The sequence below is a fragment of the Mastigoproctus giganteus genome, chromosome 3, assembly GCF_048544385.1.
Source record: "Mastigoproctus giganteus isolate SK-2022 chromosome 3, ASM4854438v1, whole genome shotgun sequence".
Classification (NCBI taxonomy): Eukaryota; Metazoa; Arthropoda; class Arachnida; order Uropygi; family Thelyphonidae; genus Mastigoproctus; species Mastigoproctus giganteus.
In genome coordinates, this window is record NC_143577.1 from 220,696,224 (window position 1) to 220,707,385 (window position 11,162).

Genomic DNA, 11,162 nt, shown 5'->3' on the forward strand with positions numbered 1-11,162 from the left:
AATCCAATAAGGACAAAAATAAAAACAGTGAGGAGATCAAGACTGTACATCTTGAATTACCAGACACTAAAGTGATATCCGTGAGGTCCATACATGATAAGCGTATGACCTTGGAAGCCACATAATAGTGAATAAGATTATGAGCTGTCCTGTGGTTTCTGAACTTAGGCTCGAAGCAGAGAAATCTGCCAAGCGAAGACGGAGAATGGTGGTTTTTGATATCGACAAAGATGTCATAAGGAACCCCTTCTTGAAGGAGCCGTGGCAAAGAAACTTAATGGACAGTTTTCTGTAAAAAGATGAATTTGGCAATGCAGTTTCAGCGATAATTATAAATAAAATCCGTTATAAACCGGGTTAACTGGATTGACTTTGTGATTGAGTCTTCACCTGAAATCAAAAAGATCCTGATTGGAAAATCTGGCATATTTCTGGACAAGAGCTCGCACAGTGTGAGAACTACTGGTATGGCTGTTATCGACGTACGAGACTTACTGGTACCGACCCCTTGTTATCGCTGTATAGCCTTTGACCGTGTAACGAAATTTTATACGAGTGATGGCTTTTTTTTTTTTTTGGCTACTTTTAGAACATATGCCAAGAAAGCTCTCTTTCATGTGTCAACTGTTGGAGGAGAAGGCTGCCCCCTGAGCACTCTGGTATAAATGAGCTATGTCGGGAACAGGCCCGAATGGAAGATATCTTAAAGCGCAGATCGGATTATTGCAAGAAAACCAACGAATTCTGTAATGCAGAAAAATACGCAGAGGTCTCTGAATGTAGCCTCACAGTTGAGTGTAGTCACGCAGGAGAGAATGATTGACCTAATATCGTCGCAAGAGCCGTATACATTCAGGAATCACATTACTGGCTATGCTAAAGGATATAGGATTGCTGAGGAGCTCAGAGACCCCATAAGCAGCAGTTATAATCAGACACCATGACTTAATTGTCAATGCAGTCTCGACAGTGTGCTATTCGCACGGTTTGTGTGTTGACTTATTTCTCTGGATCCAATGTTCTTTTTATCCCTATATTTTATCCCTGTCTGGTTATACCACCCAATATGTAGAACATTTGGTACTAGTGTTGTGTAAACACTAGGCCAACTCCTGCCAACATAGTGGTGGGCATGGATGCCATTCCTGTATGGACTTGACTCTCGAGAGAGGGAGATGAGGATTGGGCTCTGATGAAAGAGTTGCTTTCATTTTCGAGGATGACTGGGATCAACGATGCGGAACTCCTGCCCACGTTCCCTTCTCTGGCCGGGGAGTCTTTTAAAAACGTAAAAACCTGAACTGGGTCGATTTAAGGGCTCTTGAAAAACTGGTTGGTCCCCATCACGAGTGTTTCCTCACGCATGTATGGCCTTCTTTGGAACAGTGATGAGTGGCAGGCGATGTCTGCCAACCAGAAAGTGGAGTTTCTTGACTTGTCTCTAAGAAGCGCGTGTGAGCAGCGTTTCAAGAGGAAGCGATGACCTGTAAGATCTGCGTCATGGTAGTCTGAGGAGTTCAGTACCCTTATAAATAAGTTCAAGCTGCATGAAACATTGAGGGAAGGTCAAAATTTTTCATTCGAGTGCGGGAGTGAACGTAAGCTGACTTACCAGAGGCTGAGGATTTCTTATACTAGTGCTATCGCTGCTGACAAGAGGACTTCTTACCAACACTTTATTCAGGTGAGGGGATCGGAGGACCCCGGCCATCAGTTTATAGACTGATAACAGAAAAATATTTAAATGAGGTGATGCCCTCAATTACTTAGTATTAGTATTAGTATTAGTAACGGCCGCATGGTGCAAGAAAGCCTATGGCTTATGCTGCACCAGCCAAAAAAAAAAAAAAAAAAATCCGAACAAAACAATGATAAAAACAAAAAATAAATAAATAAATAAATAAATAACTAAATAATAATAATTAATAAATAAAAAAAATAATAATAAAATAAAAAATAAATAAAAAGGAAATTAATCCTATCATCCTATGCGCTTCCCTTACCCGAAGGTCCTATCCAGATAACCTTTGAATTTGCCCCAAACTGTCGGCCTCTACCACCCATGAAGGCAACTTATTCCAGTAATTTATAACTCGCTGGCTAAAATAAAACTTCCTGCAGTCCAATCTAAACATTTCCCCCCGTAACTTGAATTTATGTCCCCTAGTTCTAGCATCATTTATAATCTTGAAAATTTCGTCCTCATTCATTTTACTGATGCCTCTCAGAGCCTTAAACACCTCAATCAAATCTCCTCTAAGGTGCCTAGTTTCCAAACTCTGCAACCCACATATTCGAAGTCTTTCTTCATAAGGACGCCCTTTTGCCGATCTCACCAGGCGAGTTACCCTTCTTTGCACCCTTTCAAGAAGCTCGATGTCTTTCTTCAGGTGCGGTTTCCATACTTGAACACAGTATTCCAAGTGTGGTCTAACAAAAGCCTTATATAATGGGATTATCACGTCCCTATCTCTACTTGCAAAAGTTCGATATATCATCGATAGGACACCATGGGCCTTCCTTGCAACCTGTTTACAATGCTCAGAGAATTTCATGTCTGACCGTATCGTAACACCCAAGTCCCTTTCCTCCAGTACTGGCTTTAGTTGAACTCCACCAAGTGAATAAGTTTTTTTGGGATTACTGTTTCCCAGGTGTAATACCTTACACTTTGTTGGATTAAAGCACAGCTGCCATTTTTCTGACCATTCCTGAAGTCTATCTAGGTCTCTCTGAAGAAGCTCAGCTTGACAGTGATCATTAACTACTCTTCCAATTTTAACATCATCTGCATATTTAGACATCACGCCCTCTATTCCTTCATCGATGTCGTTTATGAAAATTAAAATCAACAGTGGTCCTAATACTGATCCTTGGGGAACCCCACTTCTTACATCAACCCAATCTGAGGAATAGCCATTTATCACAATCCTCTGCCTCCTGCCCCGAGCCATCCTGCTATCCATCTAAGGATTTTCCCAGTGATTCCAACCTGTTCCAGCTTATAAAGCAACCGCTCATGTGGGACTGAGTCAAATGCTTTGCTGAAATCTAAATAAACAATGTCGAAATTATTCCCTAAATCCAGCTCGTGAGTGACCCTTTCGAAATAGCGAACCAGATTTGTTAAACATGATTTTCCCTTTACAAAACCATGCTGAGTATCCTTGAGAATTTCAATTCGATCCAAATGATCCTGAATTCCACCCTTGATCATTGCCTCCATGATTTTCCCTACTACTGAAGTCAGACTGACAGGTCGATAATTTCCAACTTCACTTTTAGAGCCACCCTTATGTATGGGAGATACATTTGCACTTTTCCAATCCAAGGGAATCTCCCCAGAGTCTAATGATGCTCGCATAATTAGCCTCAATGGTTCAATGCACTCGCTTGCCGCCTCTCTTAAGATTATAGGGTATATTCCATCAACTCCAGGAGCTTTACTGGTCTGTAGGCTCGAAAGGTTTTTCATTAAATAATCTTGCGAAATTTCAATATCATTAATTACATATTTTTTAACTTCGCTCCCACAATTTCCCTTTGCCACAAACTTGTAATGATACAGAATCACTGGGTTGGTTGGTCCAGCTCTGTTTCCCCGCAAATAGCTGTTTGTTACTAATGAGCTGTTTGTTACTAATTGCCCAGATGTGGATGATCGCCAGTTGAAAATCGTAAATGACAACCTGAACTACACTGGGGTGCAAAATATAAGGACCAGTCTGGCTTTCACCTGCAGCCTCTCATAGGAGTGGCCTGGATGTGGGAAAAGCATACCAAAGGAACCTCGTGAGGTACAGAAATGATGAAAGAAACAACACCGACACAACACCGGAAACAAAACGGTACAGAGGGACTTTATTCAAAAATGGCAACATAGCATTGGCTGCCATGATACAGATGCATCACTGCTAAAGAGGGAACAAAGGGAAGAGGTGGTCCTCAGTAGGAGATATGACCACCCCTAATATAGATGCAGGCTTTGCCTGTCGATACTTAACACCGCTTGTGGATACTTAGAAAAATGTTATTGATAAGTTCTTGAGGTAACATCGTCCATTCCTCTGTCAGCGCCATGGTGAACATTTTCTAGTGAATGTGGACGTGCCGCTAGGCGTCTACCCAGAGCGTCCCATATGTGTTCGATGGAATTTAGATCAATGGAACGGGCAGGCCAATCCCTACGAACAATGCCCTCACTTTCTAAAAGCATATCGACAGATGCAATGCGATGGGGTGTGGCGTTATCATCCATAAACATGAAATCGGGACCAATGGCACCTCGGAACAGACGCACATGGGGAAGAATTGCCTCAGTACAGTAGCGTGAAGCGGTTACAGTACCGCCTCCCAGTATGTAGAGTTCTGTACATCCATCCAAGATAACGCCTCCCCAGACCAGAACACCTCAACCGCCATACCAATCCCTTTCAGTGATGTTTGCGGGGTAATACCGTGTGCCAACCTCTCGCCAGATTAGCTGGCGTCCAGAATCGCTACTTAGACTGAATCTACTGTCATCAGTAAAGAGTACCTTAAGTAAAAATGTTATGGTTGTAACCTTCAGAAATAGTTTTGGTCCTATGTTTTGCACACCAGTACATGTAAATGAAAGGAGCGAGTTTGCCTTAAACCAGCACAGAGATAATACGGCTTCGGGAGAAGACTTTCTAGAGTCAGTTGTTCTAAAGAAGGTCCATGATGCGTGTCCTGGCTGGTTCCTTGACTTATTTAAGACTTTTTTACAGCCAGGAAATTTCCCTTCTGTCTGGAAAAGGGCGGTGGTCAGGCTTATCGTCAAGAGTACGGAGAAGCCCACGATTGAGCATCGGTCGTATCGACGAATAGCTTTTCTGCCTATATTGGGCAAGCTATTGAAGAGGCTTGTCCTTCGGTGCCTGATGTTAAATCATGGTACTTATCCTCTCCAGGATAATTTGGTTTTAAAAAGGGCTTCTCAGCTGAGGATACCATAAATGAACTTGTGACCATTTCGCTCAACAGGACACGCATCATGGGCCTTTGAACGTTGCTTCCCTCAGAGATCTGTTCTCAGGCCTCTTTTCTGGAATATGGTACCACCGATTCGCTCGTGATGTGGATGACCTTAACATTTATTTATTATTAACACATAATATACACAACAGGCGAACGCCCAGTAAAAGTGTATAAGAGAACAGAAAATGTAAATATACAAATATTGTACATTAACATTTAAATAAATAAAAGAATACATACTATTTAATCATAACTTTCACCTTGAACCCAACTGTCAACCAGCCAACTTTCTCCAGTTAGTTCTGTGAGACCGTTTCTGTCCACAGCCATATCCAGATTATACTTGTTCATAAGACCCATAGTTCTTTTAAAGAAAGAGTTATTGGATATTTCTAACCTTCAGTTACTGATGTGGGATGTCGTCTTCTGTCTGGTAGCAACGGTTGGAACGTGGAGATCAATATGTCATAAAATATCAGGAAGGTATGTTGAACCAGTGATGGTATGGTAAGATCAGGAAGGTATGTTGAACCAGTAATGGTATGGTAAGATCAGGATGGTATGTCGAACCAGTGATGGTATGGTACAGCAGTTTTAGATCGAGAACAGTCCGCTAAGATTCCAAAGATTGAAGCATGAAGTAAGAGCAGAGATTGAAGTAGAGAATTCGGTGGTAGAACATGGGTTTACGTCTGAAAAGAGTGGAAATATTTCATTTGTAGTGATTCAATTTGCTGTATCAAATATGTATAGTGCGGGTTCCATATGGGAGCATCAAACTATAGTAAAAGGAGTACAGTTTCTTTGAATAGAAGCACAGAGAACTGTGGATCTTTGAATCTATATGTCTGCCGTTTTATGTATCCAATTTGTTTTTTTAGATGGAAATAATATATATTTTTGATATATGTTTATCACACACACATATAACACCCAGATCTTTAACATCGGCAACTCTGGTAATCGGTATATCCTTAATGTAGTATCGATTTACTAAAATCATAGATTTTCTCGAATTGCAAAGGAAATCGAGCTGCATTTCTTAGGATTTATCTCCAGACCGTTTCAAGAAACCGAATTAGCTAAAGAGTCCAGAGCAGCTTAAAGATGATCTCCATCAGCTTGACTGTTGATCGGTGAGTAAAGCTTCACGTCATCTGTCAACATTAAAATCTTAACACCACCTCCCTCTACAAAATTGAAGTAATAATACCACCACCCTCTTCATCGACAAAGATGGTGAATAAGAGAGGCCTAAGAGATGATTCATCAAACTCCTTTTGATGGAATGAATTCCCTTGAAATTTTCTGTTCGATGAACATTATTGTGAGCATTAGTATTAGTAAAGGCATATGATGCAAGAAATCAAGCTTATACAGCATCATCCAAAAAATAAAAAAAATCCTTTCCGTTTCACCCATTCATTCACTCCATAAGTTTTGTTCAGTTCATCATTTGATTTATTTAAACTGTCAACTTCCACAGCGAGAGATGGAAGTTTGTTCCAACAATTAACTATCCGCTGACTAAAGGCAAATTTCCGCGCATCTATTCTACAACCCACTTTCCTCAATTTGAATTTATGCCCCCTCAGTGCGGAATCTGAGCAAGAGAAAGAATCCCATCAGCATTGAGCTTGCTGAAACCTTTCAAGGCCTTGTACACCTCAATCAGATCACCGCGCAGGTGCCTATTCTCCAGCCACTGCAATTTGCATTAAGCCTCTCTTGGTAAGAGAATTCCTTCATTCCCCTCAACAATCTGGTTGCCCTTCTCTGTACTCGCTAAAGCACCTCTACATCCTTTCTAAAATGAGACTTCAAGACCTGTACGCAGTATTGTTTTGTAGTTTGTTTATTTGGTTTTTAGGAGCATTAGCAACTAAGGCCATATTGCTCCGGGGATATGCAGTGGTCATTCTCTTTCCGCATCCTCCGTATTCAGTGGTCAAGGGCTCGAACCCCGATGTAATCAAGAAGCGTGTGCTACGCACTGCTACTCCTGCCCACCTGGCTACGGAGGCGCCGTACGCAGTACTAAAGGCGCAGTACTGAACATTGCTTTATAAAAGTGGATGATCACATCCTTGTCCCTGCTAGCAAAATTCCTTTATATCATTGACAAGACACCATGTGCTACTCTTGCAGCCTGTCTTCACCTCTCAGCCCATCTGCTCAACTTTTCCAGATCCTGAAAATTGCAGTAGCGTACTGTCCTTACTGTCATTAACAACCTTACCAACCTGCGTATCATCTACAAACTTGGACATTAATCCTGATATACTTTCATCAATATCATTGAAGAATACAGCAAACAACAATGGACCCAACACGGAACAATTGTACTCTGGCTCCGACGGTTAATACGTTTCGATTGGGGTAATAATGTGAGGGCCCTCTACGTCCTATATGATTACATCTATTCTCAATAGTGACATGTGCAACCAGGGCTCTAGGAGGGAGAGCCCCAATAGTGCAGTCCGGAAGTCCTTTCTTTCCTGGATAGAGTTGTGCTACTCTCGGCATCACCAGGACACGTAAAACGGTCGTCCACAGATGTTCTACTACGTGTTTTTGCGGACAGCTTCCTGACGACCTACTTGTGGTGGCATCTTGTTTAGTGCATGACCTGAAGAAACAGGTCCCTAGAAAAATGTTTGGCGGGCAGTCGAGGCCTGATTTTGACCTCTGAACGGAGGCGTATCCGTAGCGAAATGGGTACCACTTTGAAAGGACAATGAGCAAATTCTGAGAACGGAAGGCATCATTTTACACCCTTATCTGCTGTTTGATGACTTTTCTGGGATTGAGAATAAACTCAAATTTCCGTCCGTGGAGTAACTTTGAGCTTGTACAGAGGGAATATTGTCTGAATTGTCCATTGAGGGTTGTATGGTTAAAAGTGTCCTTAGAAACTGCAGTTATTTATCCTTCTAAACAGATAATATCGAATCTGTGATCATAACCATAATTTTGAGACAACCAATGGCTTGTGAAGACTCATGGTGTGTTTAATTGAAGTATGAACGGTGTTACTTTGAAATCGTTCCCAAACAAAATTACAGAACTGGAAGGAAAAGTGGAAGGTTTATAAAAGCCAACAGAGCACTTATTGTTTATTGGTTGGTACAAAATCTTTTCTTCTTTATGAGGACATAAAATTATCCTACGGTTTGTCAAGAAATTTATAAGGACTGTTGATTTTTTTCGAAAAATCTATTCCAAAGCTTGGTAGGATTTTGAAATAAGACAATATTCGGAACAGAGATGGGTAACACACCCAGCAAATTATTGGTTTGCATGGTGTGGTACCCATCCGTCACAGACTCGGATTGCTGCCTCGCAGAATTCTTTGGAGATTCATTTTTGATCAAAAATCGATCCTGTCTACCTTGAACAAATAACCAGTAGCTTGCCACTCATATCGGAGTATCAGCCAGTAGTTTGGGAGAGGGTTAAGAGCATTCACACAATTAAGAATTTGTCATGCAGGTCCTCGGTATGGTCCCTAACGTATCCAATGTATTCCTCGAGGCATTATGTAAATAATTGTATTGAAAAAAGCAACTTCTGTGGTTAGCAATATTAGATGTAATAATAAAATGAACAAAGAATTAAATCAGGTTTTAGCAAACACTCGTGTATTTTACAGAAATTTATTTTATTTATTTTTTAAATTTATTAAGCGGTTCCTGCCAAAATTTGGCAACTGCGTTCTGAATTTATAAATATTGATAACTACAATATATTCCCGTCCCTGTTTTTGGCCCCATTGCAACATGGGAAGACCCTCTAAAACGACATATTAACTGTAAACCACGCACACAAAGTTCAAGGTTCAGGTTAGTTCCAAATCCAGGTTATAAATATCTGTCAGTCCATTTCAAACTCCACAGTATCATGAATTGAAATCGCCTCAACAAACCATACAAAATAACGGTGAATAAGGAAATCCAACCCCGAGGAGTTCTTCAAGAATTCAAATCGCAAAGTCTGTAGGAACGATGCACCCAACTGGAAAAAGCCTGAAGAAGCAGCTACCTAGGACAGAACTGCCAGCACCAGGAGCTGGAGCTCTGTAGTATCACGAATCAGCACAAGGAGCTCCCGTTACAATCACCACAATGCTGGCAGCACCATGAAATGCCAGGATATATCAAGAGGAAACTGAAGACGTTGATTATATGGATACGAAGTAGGAGTAGATATCCATCCAGTTTGAGGAACGGAATACCATATATTTGCGTACTCCCACCGAAACGAGTTCATAAACTTTGTTCTGTCACGCAGCTCAATCCTTCATATGAAGACTATGAGACGTGCAAGGCAGCCTTGTAAATAAATACTGTATACAGCTTCAATACATGCATTCGCATCTGAGTTCCAAAGCATTTCAAGATCACCACCTCCAGATCACAAGAAATTGACCTACCGTCGTGTCATATTCGACCACAAGGGAAACCCCAATTTTCCCAATTAGGAACCCTACTCCTGACAGAGTTCATGTGGTGCAGTCACATTTAAATCCAGCCATAAGGATTTGAATATGACTGCACCACATGAACTCTTGATTCCAACAACCAAATCTCAGAATTCTTGCTGAGAACGTGACTTTTGTGATTTTCTTCGATGTCAGTTTTCTATTGTCTTAAAAATTTCTGTTTGGACTGTTAGGCCAACTTGGACTGTTATAAAAGCATGCAACTATCGCATACTGTGCAAATGCATCTAACAGCATTCAGTTTTACCATTCGGGAACCAACCCGCTCTCATTATTGATATTTGTAACAAAGAAACATGACACGGATATTTAAAACCACACCTATTACAAGGCGCTTTTGTCAGTATGTTCACTTACGGCCTTCTGGTCAATATATTCAACCTTAAATACGAGGATTTCTCAATTTTAAATATTAGGGGAGTTTGTGGTCAAGATTTAGGGAAGCAATTTCCTCCCATAACAGCAATCGGTTAGACAAGCCCATCGCATCATTCAGGTGAGAAATCAAATGCTCTCCATTGACAATCTTTTTCTTTTTGTCATCACCAAACATTCCACCGATGTGGTATCTATTTGCAATAGACTTTATGGCAACTTTCGCTTCACGCGCTACAAAACCGGTGATATAAACATCATCCAGCCGAAAAAAAGGTACTGAGAATGCAGCATTGTACAGGGATTCAATGACCTCTGGCGACATAACATAAGCTACCCCAGAGCAGAAAGATGGATATACGTTGCTCTGAAATTCATCTCTACTTATGTATGTCTTGGATGTTTTGTTTCGTACAACTGCTCGTCTTCTAAATTCATAACATAATAGATTTTTCCCAAGTTTCTCAGAGCCAAACAATCTGCGCAGTAGGTCAAACAATTTGAATATATTAATCAGGATATCATCGTCGCTTTTCAAAACATAAGTGTAATTAGAGCAGTGATCGAGAATCCATTTCATCGATGCAAGAGCCTTATAGGTCAGATTTCGATAAGTGTCCAGAAAATCGAACTGGACAATGTCACCAAATGCTCGCTTTTCTTGGTCAATCGATTTTTGAACATGCGAATCATTCGTCAGACCCATTACAAACACTGTGGCAAAGTCGAATCTGTCCATCATTTCAGGATGGCTCCAAGTGGACCGAATTATCCTTCTGTGGACAAAGTGATCGGTGGCAGAATGAATGTACGTTACTACAGATGGTGGAATGTTTTTACGTCGGCAAGTTTCGGAAACATTAAAGTGGGTTACGTTGAGACATCTTGATACATGCGTGAAGGTGTTCACTGAAGTGCCATATTTTATAATATTAAAGTCCCAGTTTAAGACAGAAAAGACGACAATAATCACGAGATAGAGCAGAATCATCCGTGGGAAGTTACGACCCATGTCTTTCGTTCTTCAATTCTGAAATTAAAATAAAATAATGAGAATTAGTTTCGTGGTGTGTATTGATTAAAACATGCATTTGAGTAGCATATACAAGTACGTAATTATTTACTTTAAGCTAGAAGGCAAGAATAAACCACTTTAAACAATTTAAAAACGCCTGTGATGAAAAAAAATGATTACATATTTTATACATAGAAATATTTATAAACAAAATATAAGTTGAGTATAAACTAATATCAACAAAATAAAAACTTCAATATACATTTATTG

At 40.4% G+C, this 11,162-nt stretch overlaps 1 protein-coding gene across 1 annotated transcript; it reads right to left on the bottom strand.

Annotated features, from left to right (window-relative positions):
* Nucleotides 1–9,914: 9,914 nt before the first annotated feature.
* On the bottom strand, nucleotides 9,915–10,889 carry LOC150088751 (beta-1,3-galactosyltransferase 5-like). Its single transcript, XM_090370307.1, has one exon. The coding sequence runs from the start codon at nucleotides 10,887–10,889 to the stop codon at nucleotides 9,915–9,917; it is 975 nt and encodes a 324-aa protein (XP_090226433.1).
* Nucleotides 10,890–11,162: the final 273 nt, after the last annotated feature.